This window comes from Dasypus novemcinctus, chromosome 18, assembly GCF_030445035.2.
Source record: "Dasypus novemcinctus isolate mDasNov1 chromosome 18, mDasNov1.1.hap2, whole genome shotgun sequence".
In the NCBI taxonomy this organism is placed as follows: Eukaryota; Metazoa; Chordata; class Mammalia; order Cingulata; family Dasypodidae; genus Dasypus; species Dasypus novemcinctus.
The window spans coordinates 78,493,154-78,512,654 of record NC_080690.1 but is presented as its reverse complement, the minus strand read 5'-3'; the positions used below and the strand labels follow the sequence as shown (position 1 = coordinate 78,512,654).

Genomic DNA, 19,501 nt, shown 5'->3' with positions numbered 1-19,501 from the left:
AGGCAAAACATCAGAAACTAAACTTTTGCATTTTTAAATTTTTTGATACCCCAATTTACTATTACCTTAATTTTTCTAAATTAATATGTATTCTATATCTAACCTTTAAACTCATCACTATATTCCATTTTACTATTAATGGAACCTGGCAATATGTCGGGCTTCATTTTCGAGGAAGTTTTGGATCACAGAGAGGTTCAGCAATGGCAGGGGAGGAATACTGGCATGGGATGTTACTGACAGGGCACACAGGGTTGGCAGGGAGTTCTCCAGGGCATTTATCCGGGGTATATAAAAATGTTTGGATATTTTCATTGTGGTTACAATTAAAAACAACAACTGAGGGAGTGCTGAGTTCTGTTTATTCTTATGTCCATTTTAGTAAATTGTAATTTTGAGGGTTTTGTCTATTTCACCTACATTTGCTAATACATTGGCATACTTTTTATAATATTCTGTTATCTAAAGTCTGTAGGGTATGAAGGCTTTCCACTATTTCATGCATGATATTGATAATGTGTGCCTTCCTTCCCTTTTTCTTGTTCAGAATGACTAAGATTTTGTAAATTTGTTTAGTGGGTTTAAGAATGAATTTTTTTTTGCTTCAGTTTTTTTTCCTATTTTTGTGTTTATCCTCTTTAGTAGCTTCTTTTATTTTTTCCTTCCATCTTCTTTGGGATTAATTTGCTGTTCTTTTTCCAATGACTAGACGAGGTCATTGCTTTGTAAAAATGAAATTTATTAGAGAAGTTGTGTTCACGGAACAGTCATGCATTGAATATAGGCTTCCACGGACCACCCCATGCTGGCGCCTAGCCCTGGTGCGGTGCCTCTGTTAGCCGATGGCAGTCCTTAAAAAGTGCAGAGGTTTTGTCGGGACAATGGAGGTCTCGGTAAGGGACGGCGTTGCACAACACTGTGAACGTAATCCGCAACGCTGAATTAGATATTTGAATGTGGATAAAAGGGGAAGTGTTGCGGGTGAAAGTATAGCTCAGAGGTTGAGCCCCTGCTTTGCATGGATGAAGTCCCGGGTTCAGACCCTAGTACCGCCAGAAAAAAAGAGAAATATTAGGCTGTATGTGTTATTACTAGAATAAAATTTTTTTTTAATCCATGCAGTTGCACAACACAAACAGTGAACCCTAAGTTAAACCATGGGCTATAGTACATAGTAGGTCATTGCTTATTTATGTATTAATTTATTGAAGTATATCACTGACATGTTAACATGTATAAACAATAAGTGTATAGTAATACCTGTGAACTTACAAAACAAAGATATGTAACATCACACAGGACTCTCATACCTCACCCTACCACCAAACCTTGCATTGTTATTAAACATTTGCAACTAATGATTAAAGAGGATTGTCAAAATATTACTACCAACCAAAGTATTTTCCCCAACCTCCCCCATTATTATTATCTTTATATCATTTATATATGAACATGCATAAACAATAAGTGTATGGTAAAAGTTGTGAACTTACAAAGCAAACATGCATAACATCATACAGGGGTCCCAGCACCCTGCATTGTTGTGAGACATTTGTTGCAAATTATGAAAGAATACTGTCAAAATCTTACTACTAATTATAGTCCTTATCTTACATTTGGTGTGTTTTGCCCCCAACCCACCCTATTATTTTTTAAATGTATTTTTTACGGCAGAAGTTGTAAACTTACAAAACAGTCATGCACATGTGCACAATTCCCAAGCAGCACCCCTCTATTAACACGCCACACTGTGGTGGAACATTTGTTACAGATAAGGTAATATATCTGATTGTTACCACCTCCATAGTGTACATTTGGCTCACATTTTCCACACTGCCCCATTATCAACACAGTACCTCTTTGGCATAGGTCACTGCAGTTGTACTTTCCCCACGCTTCTCCACATTCCCAAAAATGTGGAATGCTTCATGGATTTGCGCGTCATCCTTGCGCAGGGGCCATGCTAATCTTCTCTGTATCGTTCCAGTTTTAGTGTACGTGCTGCCAAAGCGAGCTCAGGTCATTGCTTTTTAAAGCTTTTCCTTTGCTAGACTTTTCATTTGTTTCTTAATGTTCCCACTTCACAGCTCTGATTGTGTAACACAGAGTAGCAGTCTGAACAGCGTCACTTGCATTTGGGTTTCCTGGGGCTTGGTTTTTAGAGGCGTACGACTTGACCTGTGAACACGGGGGCGCTGGCCGGCTCCCTGTGGCCGGGCTCGCCAGGCTGCAGGCGGCGGGGCCGCGCGGTCCGTGTCCTGGCGGGGCCCGCAGGCGCTCGCTCAGCGGCTGGCCAGGGCCGCGTACACGCTGCGCTCCTCCGGGGGCCGCCCTGCCGGGGCGGGAGCGGGTGCGGGCGACTCCCGCGCGAGGGCCGAGGGGTTCAGGCTGGCGTAGGTCACGTCCTGGGGGTCTTCGCCCTGGAGAGGGGGAGAGGCAGAGGCAGGTGCGGGGTCGGGCTGGGGCTCAGCGCGGGGGGCGGAGGAGAGACCCACCTGGCTGCCCGTCCGCCTGTCCTCCTCCACTTGTCTGTCCTCGTCCCGCGATTCCCCTGGCAGGGGCGCGGGGTCGCTGGCCGCTCCCCGCCTAAGTGTTGAGCGGGTCACCTGGGCGTACGTCATTCCCTGGGGGTCTTGTCCGCCGGGGCTCAGCTGGAGAGAGACGGCGAGAGGGCCGTGGTCTCCTTGTCCCACGCTCCAAAACGCCTAGCCCGCGTCCGCCCCTCTCTGCCGGAATCTGCGGGGACTCCGCGCAGCCCCCGCCTCTTCGCTAACCCTGCGGTCCTTGCTCCTGGGGCTCAGCCGCCCCGGCTTGCGGCTTACGCTCTCCTGCGTGTGCCCGCCCTTCCGCCCCTGGACGGCGCCGTGCGGGGCTCTCCTCAGATGCCACCGCTTAGGGCGCCCGTCCTTGTTGGAGCCTCGCTGCCCCACCACCTGGCTTCCCTTTCCCTCATGGCACTTTACCCTCCTGGACGCTGAATTTGCTTGCATATCGCCCCTCGCCCCCTGGACGTGAGAGAGCCCTGCTGCCTGCCTTTTCCGCAGCCTGGTAAAGAGCGGGCTTCCCCTACATCCTGCTGAATGAGTGAGGGGGCCTAGGGGACGGCTTGCTCACGTATTCCCTTGAGACCTGGACCTTCTGTCAAAGAGAGGAGAGGATCTAGGGCGAGACAGCCAGGAGACAGTGGGGTCCCAGCAGCCAGGCGCAGGGCTCTCCAGAAGGAGCGGGCAGCTGCGGGCAGCGGCGCGAGCCGGGCAGCGGGAGGGCGGAGGCGAGCCGCCCGCTCTTGGGCAGCGGGAAGCTCACCTGGCTGTGCAGCTCCACATCCTCCTCAGGAGGCTTGTCTCTCACGTCAGCGTCTGGTGGGGGGGACGGGAGGGGCGGTCACCGCTTGGCGAGGGTCCCTGGGGTCGCCCGCCCCCATTCTAGGTTGGGCAGCTGCGATCCCCAGTCGACGGTGATGCCTGGGAGCGTGCAACACCCATTTCGGCCTGGGGTCCTCCCAGCCTATCTGGCCCCCACCCCCCCATTACCAGTAGATGTCCCTGGGCCCCATCTCCCCCCAGCAAGGCCCCTCCTGTCCTCTCACAGAGGCTTTCTTCCGGCGGGCCAGCAGCTGGACAGCAGCTGGAAGGAGAGAGGAGTGTCAGGGGAGAGAGGGAGCCGTCAGCGAGGGGAGGCTGGGGGTCTTTGGGGAGCAGTTACCTCCACCGCAGGCCTCTGCCGTGGGCCACTGGATCTGCAGCCCCTGCAGGAAGTTGGAAACCAGCCTCTCTCAGGGCAGGGGAAGGACGACAGAGTCTAAGCCTGGACAATGTCACAACCACCCACCCTCCGTATCGACTTCTACATAAAAGAGAACAAGCCTTGAAAGGACCTGCATGTAGGTTTCACTGTTTCCCAAGACGGAAAGAGTCAAAGGAAGGCCCTAAATGTGTGTGTGAGCACTGGCACTATGCACTTTCTTTCTGGAATTTTTGATAGTGAAATTCTGGAGAAGGATTTCAAAGCTGACTTTTCCCACCTCTTTGGGACCACTTTGGTTGGTCCCGTAAGCATGTCTTTGGTCTCCCACAAAAACCCGTGTCTCAGGTAGCCCAGGTCTGCCACCTGCTACTCACCTGACTTCTGGCTTTTCCCCTGGCGCTGGTGTCGGATGAGGAGGAAGACAAGGAGGAAGAGGAGCAGGACGAAGGCCACCGAGACCCGGATCAGTACAACCAGGTAGCCTTTGAGACCTTAGGGTGCAAGGGATGCAGCAAGTGAGCCAAGGACGCCCACGGAGGCGAGGCCTAGTGTGTGCCAGGCACGTGCTGGGGCCTTTGCATTTGTCTCCAGTCCTTCCACATGGGATCTACCCCGACCCGCCAGCTTGGCAGACAGGGAAACTGAGGCTCACGGAGGTAAGGCACGAGACTTGAGCCCAGGACTGAGGGCGCCCTTGTGCTTTCGTGGTGCTCTGGGACCCTGGCCTGACAGGAGAGGCCTGACCTCAGGGCCTGCAGCTGGACAAGCCTCCGTGCTTTTCACCCTCCCCTCCGCCTGCCCCCAGCCCAGCCCAGAGCCCGCTCTGCAAAGCCTGCCTGGACTTGGGGGCCAGTGTGCACCTGGGAAGGGGGGAGCTGGCGCTGCCCTTTACCGGGCTCTGGAAGAGGCCAGGCCCCAGGATTCCACCCAATCACTCAGCAGCCTGTGCATGGGGTGGTATCAGGGTGAAGCGGAGACTCCGAGGAGAGATGCCCTCCCCTGTGGTCCCACAGCTGGAAGCAGCAGAGCGGACAGACGCTGGAGTTGGCTCCAGCCCTTGCTCTTGGCACCTGAGCTGGGGAAGGAGCCTGAACTCCCCACGCCCACGAGGCCACCACCCCTGCAGGAGACTGGTTGGGCCCACCGCGGTCACTGCCCTCCTCTCCAGGTCACTACCAGAACGTTAGGGTCTGGGCCAGGGTCTTCTTTTGGCATTCAGAGAAGCTGAGGCCCAGGGAACACGTGTCCAGAAGTGCCTGAGCAGTGCAGAATTCAGCTCCTGCCTCCCACGGATCCCACCCCCCACAGTCCCCAGATGCAGAGACCCTCGCTTACCAGTCGTGGGGGCTGGCTCCGAGGGTGTGAGGGGCTGATGCTCAGAGCCTCCTGGGGACCAGCACAGGGGAGGTGAGGGCTGGGACTGCAGTTCTCCCCCTTCATCCAGCTGGGCCCCAACATCTCTGTGCCATGATCACCTCGAAGCCCCTGGGCACTTGCTCCTGGGACACAAGCCCGTTCCTGAGCAACTGAGGGGGTATTTGACCATTTGAGGGACTCTCAGAACTGACCCTGGAGGACTGTGACTGAGGAAGTCTCTGGGACTCACCTGTGGTGGATTTGGGGGCTGGGGACCCAAGAGTATCCTGGGAATGTGTGTGGGAAGTGGAGAGGGGCTGGGGCTGCTCTGGGGTCCCCATCTCCTCCCAAACCCTTCACCTACAATGTCCTGTGACCTCCCCAAGGAGCTCTGCTCCACCTAGGGCGGACCTCCCTGTGAGCTCTCTTCCTTCCCCTCCCAGTCTAGAGCTCTCCTGAGACAGGTGCTGAGCAGAACCTGTGCCCTAAAAGGACAGGGTAAAGGCTCCTCACCTGACACCACGAGCTCGAGGGGGGCACTGGGCTGAGACAACAGGTAGGGGATGGTGCTGTATGAGCTGTAGCACCTGTAGGTCCCCCCGTGGGCTGAGGTCATAGGGCTCATGGTGAAGTTGGCCAGGTACAGGTCAGCTTGGTACTGGAATCTACATCGCAGGGGGGGATCAGCTCCCCCCTCCTTGGGCAGAAGGATAATGCCCATCTGGTTCCTTGACTCACACCGCAGGGTCACATTCTCTCCTGAGGACACCTTGGGGCCCGGCTGGGCAGAGAGGGAGGGTGTGGAAAGGAACACTCCTACAGAGAAGAAGGTAGGTGAGGGGCTGCCAGCCCCCACCTGGGCTTTGGACTGAGATTCCACCAGAGCCCCTCCCTGAGGACCTCTCAACTCAGGGTCTCTGCCTCTCTCCAGCTCCCATCCTCTTTCTGTCTCTCCCCCTCCCTTACACCCTCACACCCCGAGCCCCTGCCCACCTCACCCTGGGGCCCTGAGCAGGGCCTGTGTAGGGTCAGAGTCCTGGATGGACCTGGCTGGGCCCCTCACCTGCAATGAGGACATCCAGGGGCTCACTGGGGGCCAACCACTCTGAGGAGTCGTGTCCACCGTAGCATCTGTACCGGCCCCCGTGGGTGTAGCTCACTCGGACCAGGGGGAAGTCGACCTGAGAGCCCAGCCAGAAGCTTCCGGCCAGGGCGCAGGGTGAGGACACGTTTCCCACTCCTTGGACAAAGCTAATCTGTCATAGCTGATGTCAGAGCGACACTGGAGGGTCAGGTTCTGTCCTGAGGCCACGATGGGGCCTGGGTAGGCCAGGAGCGATGGCTTCCTGGACACACCTGGGGGAGACGAGCATGGACATGAGGGGGCTGCATTACCCCACAGAGTCCCATCTTCCTCCCTAGGTTTGGGGTCACTGTGTGTCTGTGGCCCCAGGATGCCTGTGCCTTAGTGTCTGTCTTTGTCATAGGAGGCTCTGCTCTTCTGGTCCCTTTTCTCCTGGGCTCCCCTAGGACAAGGCTCCCCTTAACCTCTCTGGGGCCTCAAGATATAAGGAGCAGGGACAGGATTTCCTCACCTGAGACTTGGAGCTCCAGGGGCTCACTGGGTTCTGACCACACCTGGGGGCTGTTCCTGTAGTAGCCGTAGCATCTGAATGACCCCCTGTGGCTGGGGCTCATGGGCCCCATGGGGAACAGGGCCTGGGACAGCCCCCTGAGGAGTGGCTGTGCATCCAAGGTCCAGGAGCGCCCATGTTCTCCTTCCTCAGACAGAACAAACCCTCCAAACCTCTCAAATGACCCACTCTGGAGCGTCACGTTCCCTCCTGAGGTCACCACGGGACTTGGAAGTGCAGAGAGGGTGGGTTTTCTGTAGGCTCCTAGGAGAGAATGAGGAGCTGTGCTCAGTGGGGCTCACCCTCCCCATTTCACCAGGGTGGGCTGTGAGAGGGAGGCACCCCTGAGAGCAGACCCAGTTCCTGAGGGCATGGCTTGAGGCTGGGGCCCCTGAGTGTCCTCTCACCCATCATCACCAGCTCCAGGGGCTCACTGGGTGCTGACCAGCCTCTGAAGTTGCCATAGGAGCAGTGATACCATCCTGCATAGTCCTCTGTCATTGATCTGATGAAGAACTTGGCCTTGTCCCTGGGCTCCCGGGGGTTCTGTGTGTCCCAGGGTTCTGGACTTCTCTCTCTATACAGACGGTACTCCTCAGCCTCCAGGGTCACCCAACACCAGATGCTCACAGACCCCCCCCCCCAGGTGATCACAGAACCGGGTTCAGCCCACATGATGGGTTTGGGGAGGGTCTCTGGAAGGGATCAAAGTTTGGATTTTAAGGCAATTCTTCACTAACCTTGGTTACTGCCCTCTCAGCTCTAAAGTTCCTGCCAGTTTTATCACCATTGTCCCAGATCAATAAGGCTGGAAATTCTGGGGTCAACTCACCTGCCTTCACTGGGGTCCTCTGGCCCAGATTCATTCCTGGAAGAGAGTTCCACGTGAGAGTTTTGCACCCTGAAGCTTGAGCATCTCCTCTCCTCCCCTTAAGCCTCCAAGCTCTGTGGTCTCCTGGTAGACCAGGCCTGGTAGACCAGACCCTCCCAGACTAGCTTCCCCTCCCCATCTCAGATCTCACCGAGGCAGAGCAAGACCATGAGCGTGGGAGTCATGGCATCTCCTTCCACTGGTTCCGGTTGGGCAGATGGAGGAGATCACAGCACATGGCAGGATGAACAGACAAACAGGATGTGGCCATGAAGGCTGGTCCTACCCATCACGGGGTTGTCTCATCAGCCCCACAAGAAGTGGAACTGCCCCTCCCTGAGAGCCTGTTCTTGTTTCTCCAGGGTGGAGCTCAGAGCTCCAGGGTCTCTAAGACATTTGAGACAGAAATGTGGTCTCCCCTGACCCCAGTCATTGTCTGCCTGATCTGCCTCATCTCCAAAAGACCAGGATTCAGCAGCCAAGTACACCTGGGTGCCAATTCTGATCTTCTCCTCCTGGCCCAGGTTGAGGTGGGCATGTCCTTTGCTGTCAAAGCCTCCCCTTTGGTGTCTCCCTCCTTTGGTGCCCATCCTTGAGTCCTTACCCTTGGCCCTTGTCTCTCCATTCCCTGGAGATGCTTCAGTGAGATGCAGTCTTCCCTGCAGAGCCTAGAGCAGAAGAGACATACATTTTACAATCAACTGAGTAATTAAAGTTGAGTTACTTGGTAGCAATGAGTATAAGGAGAAATACAGAGAAATAGAAAAAGAAACATGATTTATCCTGGCTTTGCAGTGTCGCTTTTCTTTCTAAATGGTTCCCTTTGTGGACTTCCCTGCCCCACAACTTGCGTTTTCTCAGTAATAGCCTCTTTCCTTCTCTCTGGAAACAGACCTCTGCATCATCTCTGCTTCCTCAGTGGCCCTCATTTCCTCGGCCAGAAATCTCCTCAGCCTGTGACTCAGTCTTCCAGGATTGTGCAAGCATGAATTGGGTTTGTGTTGTTATTTTTCTAAAAGCTGTTTTCATTGAATTCCTGACCTATACTGCACTCTACGTGGATTTTAGCTATTAAGTCTCTTCTCTGTCCTTCCTGTCTTCATTTGAGCATGTTGATGGTGAACCCAGGGCCTGAGAGGGGTTGTGACAGTCAGTGGTCCCTGGAATCTGAACGGGGTCGATCCTTGTTAGTTTCCAGAGCAGATTATTACAGGTGGATGGAGATATGAGGGGATCAGGTGCCAGACTCCATGTTAAGGTGAAAGGTTCTTGAAGTGCCTACTGAAGAACTCCTGACCACTCCAGATCTCAAGACATGCTACTTACACATTTCTGAAGCCTGTAGCTACACTCCTGTGCAGAGGGAGAGAAATTAAAGTTCCTGAAATGGAGAAGGAAGGAGATCAAGTACAGAGGCCAGAGCAGAGTGTCCAAGGTGCCTGCGGTCAGCAGGGTTCATGAGGGAGGTGGTGTACATGTCTGAGTGGTTGCAGGAGGAGAACCTCAGAGAGCTCAAGGGGCAGGGAGGTCAGTGCTCTGGGAAAGCTGGTTGCTCTATGCTGACCTCTATGTGTGGGGAACTGGGATATTTCTGCTCCATGACCTGACCCATGACCAGCATGAAACTCAACTGGGAGTATCCTATTATGTCAATGACTGTAGGAACTAACTTTGGCTTTCACTTTGAGAAGGTGGAAGTCTTAAGAGGGTTTTATGCAGTGCTTAACATGATCAGTGAGACAGTTTGAGTTCAGTGGATCAAAAATAAAGACTGAAATAATCTAAAAAAAAAGCAACCTTTTGGAAGTGGATGTGGCTTAACAGATAGAGTGTTTGTCTGCATACCACAAAGGAGGTCCAACTTTCGATAGTCAGGGCCTCTTGGCTTGTGTGGTGAGCTAGCCCATGCTCAGTGCTGCTGCATGCAAGGAGAGCCAGCCCATGCAGGGACGTCCTAAGGGTGCCCCCTCGCAATGAGTGGCCCATGCAGGAGGAGAGTCGCCCCTCGCAAAACCGCAGCCTGCCCAGGAGTGGTGCCATGCACACGGAGAGCTAACGCAGCAAGATGACGCAACAAAAAGAGACACAGATCCCCGGTGCCACCTGCTGAGAATAAAAGCAGGCACAGAAGAACACACAGCAAATGGAAAAAAGAGCAGACAATTTGGGGGGTGGGGGGAATAAATAAAATCTTAAAAAAAAAAAGAAAAAAAAGCAATCTTTGATTGCCTGCCAGGGACAGGCTCTGTGGCCACTTTGGGGAGGCCTGTGACCATCTGGTATCGGGGGAACCCTGGAGGACAAGGAGTACCATGTGGCTAAAAATGGAAGCCCAGCGCCCTGCGACAGAGGGAACCCACTGGAGTCTAGGGACAAGGCCAAGTTCCTCATCCCATCCATGGGATGCAGAAAAAGCTGTACTGAGATGGAAATTCATAGGCATAAATGCATATATCAAAAAAGAAAGAGCTAAAATTGAAGACCTAACTGTACACCTGGAGGAATTAGAAAAAGAATAACAAAATAACCCCAAAGGAAGTAGAAAGAAGGAAATAACAAAGGTTAGAGCAGAACTAAATGAAACTGAGGATAAGAAAGCACTAGAAAAAATAAAACCAAACACTGGTTCTTTGAGAAGATCAATAAAATTGACAAACCCTTAGCTAGACTAACAAAAAGCAGAGAAGATGCAAAATACAAAATGAGGAAGGGGATCTCACCACTGACCCCATGGAAATAAAGAGTGTCATAAGAAGATACTTTGAAAAATTATATGCCAACAAGATGGATAATTTAGAGGAAATGGACAAATTCCTAGAAACACACAAGCAGCCTACATTGACAAAAGAAGAAATTGATGAACTCAACCAATCCCAACTAATGAGATAGAGTCAGTCATCAAAAACCTAGTTGGGAGGTTTTTGATGACTGACTCTATCTCATTAGTAGGATCTCTTTGCACAATACTTTCATGCTACTTTACCGGAATTGTAGTTGGTGTTGGGGTTTAAGATATATTTAGGGGATTTGAATCTCTGGACTGACAATATGATAGCCAGGCCCTGAGCCCCAACAGACTTCAGCTCCTACAATCTGATTTATTGGACTCACCTCACTCAGCTAAGATGGAGTTGAAGAAGGACAACCACCACACCATGGAGTCTAGAGGGCCTACAACTGAAAGCAAGAGGATTGCATCCAGTATCCATGTGGAATCTGAGCCTCCTCTTGACATAGAGGTGCAACGGACATAACCAATCCAAAGTCCACAGAGAAAAGGTGGCATTGGAGTGGGAAAAGTGGACATGGTGGCTGATGGGTATGGGGAATGGCAGGAAGAGATGAGAGGTGGAGGCGCCTTTGGGACTTAGAGTTGCCCTGGATGGTGCTTCAGGGGCAATCACCGGACATTGTAAATCCTCCCGGGGCCCACTGGATGGAATGTGGGAGAGTATGGGCCATGATGTAGACCATTGACCATGGGGTGCAGAGATGCCCAGAGATGTACTTACCAGGTGCAATGGATGAGTCATGATGATGGGAGTGAGGGTTGCTGGGGTGGGGAGTGGTGGGGTGGGGGTGGTAGGGTTGAATGGGACCTCATGTTTTTTTTTTAATGTAATATTTTTACAAAATAAATAAAAAAATAAATAAAATAAACCTCCCAACTAGGAAGAGCCCAGGAACAGATATTTTCACAGGTGAATTCTACAAAGAACTGAGAAAGAACTAACACTAACCTGCTTAAACTCTTCCAGAAAATAAAAGTGGAAGGAACATTGCATAACTCATTCTATGATGCCAACATCAACCTAATACCAAAGCCAAAGATGCCAACAGAAGAGAAAGGTAGAGAATCGGCTGTGACTAAAGTGATAGGGCTTTTGCCTACCATATGGGAGGGCCCAGGCTTGGTTCCTGGAACCTCCTGGTGAAAAATAAGAAGAGAAAACGTGCCTGTATGGCAAGCCAGTGTCTGTGTGGTGAGCCAGTGCCCGTGCAAGTGCTGGCCTGGTGGGCCAAGTGCCCATGTGGCAAGCTGAGTGCCTGCATGAGTGCTCACATGGCAAGCTGAGTGCCCATGCATCACGCAGGTGCCCACGCAGGTGAATCACACAGAAAGATGATGATAAAAGAAAAGAGAGATGTAGAAGAGAGTCAAGGTGAAGTACAGCACAAGCCAGGAACTGAGATGGCGCAGCTGACAGGGACCCTGTCTCTACAACAGAGCTCCCCAGGATCGAATCCTGGTGAATCCTAGAGGAGAAAAAAATGAGAAGAGAAAACAAAAAGAGAAATAGATACAGAAGATCACACAGCGAATGGACACAGACAGCAAAAATAGCAGAGTGTGGCATGGGGGAGGGGGAGAAATAAATAAAAATAAATAAATCTTTAAAAAAGAATTGAAGGAAAAAAGAAAACTACATACCAATCACTCTAATGTACCTAGACGTTAAAATCCTCAACAAAATACTTACTAATCGTATTCAGCAATACATGAAACGAATTACACACCATGACCAGGTGGGTTTCATTCCTGATATGCAAAGATGATTCAACATAAGAAAATCAATCATTTCCAAAAAGGGGCCATCTGACCTGGTAGTTGACCCCATCGGCCATGGGATGGGGGTGGTGAGGTTGAATGGGACCTCATATATATATATTTTTTTAATGTAATATTATTACAAAGTCAATAAAAAAAAAGAAAATCAATCAGTGTTATACACCACATAAACAGATTGAAAGAAAAAAATCACATGATCATCTGTATAGATGCCGAAAAAGCATTTGACAAAATGCAGCACCCTTTCCTGATAAAAATACTACAAAAGACAGGGATAGAAAGAAACTTCCTCGACATGATAAAAGGTATATATGAAAAAACCCACAGCTAACATCATATACAATTGTGAAATTCTAAAAGCTTTCCCTCTATGATTGGGAACAAGATAAGGATGCCCACTAACACTGCTTTTAATATTGTGTTAGAAGTACTTGCTCAAGCACTGAGGCAAGAAAGAGATATAAAAGGCATCCAAGTTGGAAAGGAGAAGTCAAAATTTCAGTATTTTCAAGGATATGATCATATACATAGAAAAGCCTGAGGAATCTACAACAAAGTTTCTAGAGCTTATAAATGAATTCAGTGAAATCGCAGACAGTAAAATCAATGCACAAAAATCAGTAGTATTTCTGGACACCAATAATGAGTGATCTGCAGAAGAAATCAGGAAAAGAATCCCATTTACAATAGCAACTAAAATCATCCAATACCTAGAAATAAATTTAACTAAAGATGTAAATGACTTATATGCAGAACACTACACAACAGTATTAAAGGAAATCAAAGACTTAAATACATTGAAGAATATTTCCTGTTCATGGATAGGAAGACTAAATATCTTAAAGATGTCTATCCTACCCAAACTGATCTAAAGTTTTAATGCAGGAAAGCAGACTTGGCCCAATGGATAGGGCATCCATCTACCACATAGGAGGGCCACGGTTCAAATCTCGGGCCTCCTTGACAGGTATTGAGCTGGCCCGTGGGCAGTGCTGATGCATGCAAGGAGTGCCCTGCCATGCAGGGGTGTCCCCCGTGTAGGGGAGCCCCACGCACAAGGAGTGCGCCCCTAAGGAGAGCCACGAAAGAAAGTGCAGCCTGCCCAGGAATGGCACCGCACACAGGGAGAGTTGGTGCAACGGGATGATGCAACAAAAAAAGACACAGATTCCCATGCCACTGACAACAACAGAAGCAGACAAAAGAACATGCAGCAAATGAACTGAGAACAGACAACTGGGGCAGGGAAGAGGAGAGAAATAAATAAAAATAAATCTTGAAAAAAAAGATTTATTGCAATCCCAATAAAAATCACCACAGCGTTTTGTTTTACTGAATTGGAAAAGCTATGAAATTTATTTGGAAGAACCAGAGACCCTAAACAGCCAAACACTATTGAAAAGAAAAATGAAATAGCAGGAATCACTGTACCTGACTTTAAAAAACACTACAAATCTACAGTGGCCAAAACTGCATAATATTGGCTCAAAGACAGACATAATGATCAATGGAACTGAATTGAGAGTTCTGATATAGATCCTTGCATATACAGTCATCTGGTATTCGACAGGACCACCAAGCCCGCTCAATTGGTAGAGAATGGCCTCTTCAATAAGTGGTGCTTGGAGAACTGGATATCCATATCCAACAGAATGAGAATGGAACACCACCTCACACCTTATACAATAATTAATTCCAGATGGACCAAAGATCTAAATATAAGAGCCAAGACTATAAGGACCTTGGAAATTACTATAGGGAAACATCTATAGGATCTTCTATTAGGAAGTGGTTTTATGACGTTCACACCCAAAGTACAAGCAATGAAAGAAAAACTAGGTAAATGGGAACTCCTCAAAATAAAAACTTTTTGAACCTCAAAGGAGTTTGTCAAGAAAGTGAAAAGTACAGGTGATATATGGCTGACAGGGAGCTATACAGGGCATATGTCCAGGGTGCATGGTAATGTTTGGATATAATCATAGTGGCAACAATTAAAAACTACAGCTGGGGGGGTACTGGGTTCCTGGCCAGGGGTGCTCTGTCGTGGTTCCTAGGGGAGCAGCGGCAGTCCTCCAGGTGCAGCGGCAAGGACCGGGAAGGAATGAGGGTCCAACAGTGAGCCCCTGATACTAATGACTATGCTTGTGAGCCTATATGCCTGAAATAAGAACAAGGCCTAGAGCAGCACAGTGCCTGGGAATTTCCTCCTGACAGCCTTCATGTTACTCAAATGTGGCCAGTCTCAAAGCCAAACTCAGTATGTAAATGCAATGCCTTCCCCCCAGCGTGGGACATGACACCCAGGGATGAGCCTCCCTGGCACCGAGGGATCACTATCAACTACCAACTGATGATGCAACTGGAAAATGACTTTGAATTGAAGGTTCGATGCGGATCAGCAGAATATCCCTGTCTACATATAATAACATGACTTTAAAATGCTGTTTGACCTAATGTAAGGGGGAAAAGGAAAGGAGAAATGAGTTTATATGGCTATGAGTCTCTAAAAAAGAGTCTGGAGGCTGTTGGAAGGATTTCCCTTATGCACAACTGAGCAGAGTCTAAGAGACAGATAAAGTAGATACAATCCCCAGGTATTGGTTCCTTGGAGGGCTAAAGAGACCCACGGGTTCTATGGTCATGGCAGATGGTGTTCACTGCCATGTCAGACGGCCCTTCTTTGGAGCTGGTGTTTCTGCGTGATGAAACTGGACTCAGATGGGATCTCTTTTCATAAGACTTGCATGCTACTTTACTGGAATTGTAGTTGGTGTTGGGGTTTAAGGGATTTAGGGGATTTGAATCTCTGGACTGACAATATGATGGCCAGGCCCTGAGCCTCAACAGACTCCAGCTCCTACAATCGGATTTTATTGGACTCACCTCACTCAGCTAAGATGGAGTTGAAGAAGGACAACCACCACACCATGGAGCCTAGAGTACCTACAACTGAAAGCAGGAGGATTGCATCCAGTATCCATGTGGAATCTGAGCCTCCTCTTGACATAGAGGTGCAATGGACATAACCAATCCAAGGTCCACAGAGAAAAGGTGGCATTGGAGTGGGAAAAGTGGACATGGTGGCTGATGGGTATGGGGAATGGCAGGAAGAGATGAGATGTGGAGGTGCCTTTGGGACTTGGAGTTGCCCTGGATGATGCTTCAGGGGCAATCACCGGACATTGTAAATCCTCCCAGGGCCCACTGGATGGAATGGGGGAGAGTATGGGCCATGATGTGGACCATTGACCATGAGGTGCAGAGATGCCCAGAGGTGTACTTACCAAATGCAATGGATGTGTCATGATGATGGGAGTGAATGTTTTGGGCGGGGAGTGGTGGGGTGGAGGTGGTGGGGTTGAATGGGACCTCATATTTTTTTTAATGTAATATTTTTACAAAATCCATAAAAAAATAAATAAATATAAATAAATAAAAAAAAAAGAAAGTGAAAAGTCAGCCTACCCAAGGGGAGAAAATATTCAGTTACCATATATCTGATAGGAGTCTAATATCCAACTTGTATAAAGAAATCCTACACCTCAAAAATATAAAGAGAAACAACTGATTTTTTAAAAAATGGGCAAGTGATTTGAAATGACACTTCTCTAAAGAAGAAATACAATTGGCTAAGAAAAAGCACATGAAAAGATGCTCAACATTACTAGCTATTAGTGGAATGCAAATCAAAACTTCAGCGAGGTTTCATCTTACACCCATTAGACTGGCAGTTGTTAAAAAAAACGGAGGAATACAAGTGTTGGAGAGGATGTGGAGGAATGGGAATGCTTATGCACTGCTGGTGGGAATGCAGAATGGGGCAGGCATTGTGGAGGACAGTCTGGAAGTTCCTCAGGAAGCTAACTATAAAACTGGCATATGATCAAGCAATCCCACTGCTGGGAATATACCTAGAAGAATTGAAAGCTGGGACATGAGCAAAGATATGTACACCAATGTTCATAGTGGCATTATTCCCTATCACTTAATGTTGGAAACAACCCAAATGAGCATCGACAGATGAATGGATAAGCAAACTGTGGTATATACCTACCATGGAATATTACTCAGCTGTAGAAATGCAGTATTAACACAAGGGATAACATGCATGAACCTTGAAGACATTGAAGGACAAATATTATGTGACTTCACTGATACAAATTAAGCAAATTGTGCAGATTCACAGAGCTAGAGTCTGGAGAATAAGTTTACATGAAATAGGAAGTGAGAAGAAGGTTGTGAGCCAACAGTCATATGGGCAAAATCTATGATGGAAGTGTGAAGTTGTACAATGAAGGAACATGGAGAGGTATAGTAATACTATTGTGTTGGACAGTGCAGGTCAGACAGCAGCATAGGGTGGGGATGGCAGGTTGATGGTCCCTGGAACTCGTGGGAGGGTTAGGGAAGGGAGCAGATAAACACTGGGCTTTTTTTTTTTAATATTTATTTATTATTATTTTTTTTTAATTACATTAAAAAAAATATATGAGGTCCCATTCAACCCCACCGCCCCCGTCCCCCACTCCCCCCACAGCAACACTCTCTCCCATCATCGTGATACATCCATTGCACCTGGTAAGTTCATCTCTGAGCATCACTGCACCCCATAGTCTTTTGGTGTTGAAACAACACTGTTGGAAATGCTCTTTTGGCAATATGACAAGGAAGGGTTACTCGTTTAGGGAGCTGGATCAGGGGACATTTGGGACAGGGTGCATCTGGGGCAGGCTTCTAGGGAGTGTGCGAGTGATCATTTTGTCATAGTGTGTTATCAGTGGATAAAGACCATACAATGATTGGGAAGGTGTTGGACTTCCCTCCTGGGGAGGCCCTCTATGTTCTCTAACAGAGGGTAGGAGTCTCCGGAGAGCATGGGTGATGCCTAATAGGGGAGGACAGGTCAGTGTGTCAAGCCCTCAGTGTTGCAGATAACTATGAATCTTGTCCTTCAGGATGTGAAGCCTGGTGCTATCCTTGGGCCCCAAGGAGTGGGGAAAGGAGGAATAGAATAGAAGGAACAGGGGACAATCTGGGGCAATGGAAGTGTTCTACATGATCTTGAAATGATGGATACAGGCCATGTTAAATTATATCAAAAAGTTATAAAAGTCAGTGGTTCAAAATGTAAACCGTTGACCTAGGTTAGTAGCTATGTTTCAATATTTGTACATCAGTTGTAACAAATATATCATCCACATAAAAAAAGGTTATTGAAAAGAAGGGGGAAAAAAGGGAGGATGTTGGGTATATGGGAGTCTCCTGTATTCTGTATGTATCTTTTCTGTGACCTAAAACTATTTTGATGACAAAATGAAAAAAAGTATGACACTGGGGAAATAAGTGGAAGAAAATAATGTCACTGTACATACAGGAAAACAGATCTTACATCAATGAAAGGGAAATTGTGAAAAAAAATTTTTTTAATATTTTTTCATTATCTTTTAAATCCCAACTTTTAAATTTTATTTTATTTTTGGTTTTTAAAAAATGTCCTGTTAATTTTTTTTCTTATGTTTAAAACTGTCTTTTTTTCTTATTAATTGTATTTGTCTGTTTTATTGGCTTCATTTTTGAAGAATTTTGGATCACAGAATGGTTATAACTGTGGCAGGGGAGGATCATTGGTGTGGGATGTAAGTGATGGGCTATACATGGGAGGAAGTTCACCTGGGCATACATATAATGTATATGAATGTGTTCAAATGTTCATGGAGTATTGTCAAAGTGAATGGAGAGTCACAAAATAACCAAGAGAATATAGAATTCCCATACTGGAGAGCCCTGCCACATTCTCTAATGGAGCAGCAACATTCTCCCAAGTACTGTGGCAATGACTAGTGAAGCAGAACAGTCCATTGATGGGCCCTTGATATTGACCACTATGCTTGTGAACCTTTGTTCTTGAAATTGCAACTTAGCCAGGTGTTTGCAGGGTGCATAGAGTTACCTTCTGAAAGCCACCATGTTGCTCAAATGTGGCCTTTCTCTAAGTCAAATTCATCATATAAATGCATTATCTTCCCTGCAGCATGGGATACGACTTCCAGAGATAAGCCTCCCTGGCACCAAGGGATTACTACCAAGCCCTGGCTGGTTATGCAACTGGAAAAGTGCTTTGACTACATGGGAAGAAGTTCACCTGCGCATACATATAAAGCATGTGAATGGGTTCAAATGTTTATGGGTTCTTGTCGCAGTGGGTGGAGATTTATATAGTAACCAAAAGAATATCAAATTCCCATCCTGGGGAGCTGTGCCTCATTCTCTAATGGAACAGTATGAATCCCCCATGTACAGGGGCAATGACTAGTGAAGGGGGATTCTCCATTGAGAGGTCCTGATATTGATGAGTATGCTTATGAGCCTTTGCTCTTGAAATTAAAACTTAGTCTGATGTTGTAGGGTGCCTAAGCTTCACCTACTGGGAACCTCCCATTGCTCAAATATGGCCTCTAAGTCAAATTCAGCATATAAATGCAATAACTTCCCCCCAGGATGGGTCATCACTCCTCAGGATGATTCTCCCTGGCAACGAGGGATTGGTACCAAGTACCAACAAGCAATGCAAGTGGAAAAAAATTGAGGACCTGAGTGTGATGGAGTTAGACTCAGATGTGATCTTTGTCCACAAGCCTCTTCTGTCACTTTTACCAGACCAGTGGTTGGCACTGGGGTTTAGTGTATACTCAGGGGACCTGAATCTCTGGACTGTCCATGTGATAGTCAAGCCATGAACCTCAGTAGACTTGCAACTCCTACCCTCTGGTTTATTGGACTTAACCCAGCCAGCTAACAGGGAGGTGAAGAAGGTCAACCACCACACCAGGGAGCCAAGAGTGCCTACAACTGCAAACAGGAGAATTGCATCCATCATCCAAGTGGAACTGAAGCACCCTCTTGATACAGAGGTGGAGTGGACATAACCATCCCACGGTCCACAGAATGGAAGAATAGAGTATGGATTAGAGTGACTTATTGATATTCTATTCTGGAGCTATTGTGATCAGTAATGGAAATCAGTGTAGCATTGAGATGAAGAAAGTGGCCATGGTAGCTGCCGAGGGTGGGGAGTGGGAAGAAGAGATATGATGTAGGGGCATTTTCAGGACTTGGAGTCCTGGGTGGTACTGCAGGAACAGTTACTGGACATTGTATGTCCTCCCATGGCCCACTGGGTGGACTGAGGGAGAGTGTAAACTATAATGTGGATCACTGACCATGTGGTGCAGCAGTACTCAGAGATGTATTCACCAAGTGCAATGAATGTCCCATGATGATGGAGGGGGTTGTTGTTCTGGGAGGAGTGGGGTGAGGGGG

The 19,501-nt window shown here is 48.2% G+C and overlaps 1 protein-coding gene, 1 non-coding gene and 1 pseudogene across 2 annotated transcripts; all 3 read right to left on the bottom strand.

Moving 5' to 3' along the window:
• Positions 1–722: 722 nt before the first annotated feature.
• LOC111764681 (leukocyte immunoglobulin-like receptor subfamily B member 4) lies at positions 723–3,745 on the bottom strand. Its single transcript, XM_058280799.2, has 4 exons — positions 3,706–3,745; positions 3,590–3,627; positions 3,307–3,359; positions 723–2,651 (listed from the first exon to the last, which is right to left on the bottom strand). The coding sequence occupies exon 4, from the start codon at positions 2,619–2,621 to the stop codon at positions 2,283–2,285; it is 339 nt and encodes a 112-aa protein (XP_058136782.1). The 5' UTR covers positions 2,622–2,651; positions 3,307–3,359; positions 3,590–3,627; positions 3,706–3,745; the 3' UTR covers positions 723–2,282.
• LOC111763959 (U6 spliceosomal RNA) lies at positions 1,911–2,017 on the bottom strand. Its single transcript, XR_002796677.2, has one exon. It is a non-coding gene; the product is annotated as a U6 spliceosomal RNA (small nuclear RNA).
• A 330-nt stretch (positions 3,746–4,075) lies between the features above and the next one.
• LOC101429350 (leukocyte immunoglobulin-like receptor subfamily B member 3) lies at positions 4,076–7,793 on the bottom strand (annotated as a pseudogene).
• Positions 7,794–19,501: the final 11,708 nt, after the last annotated feature.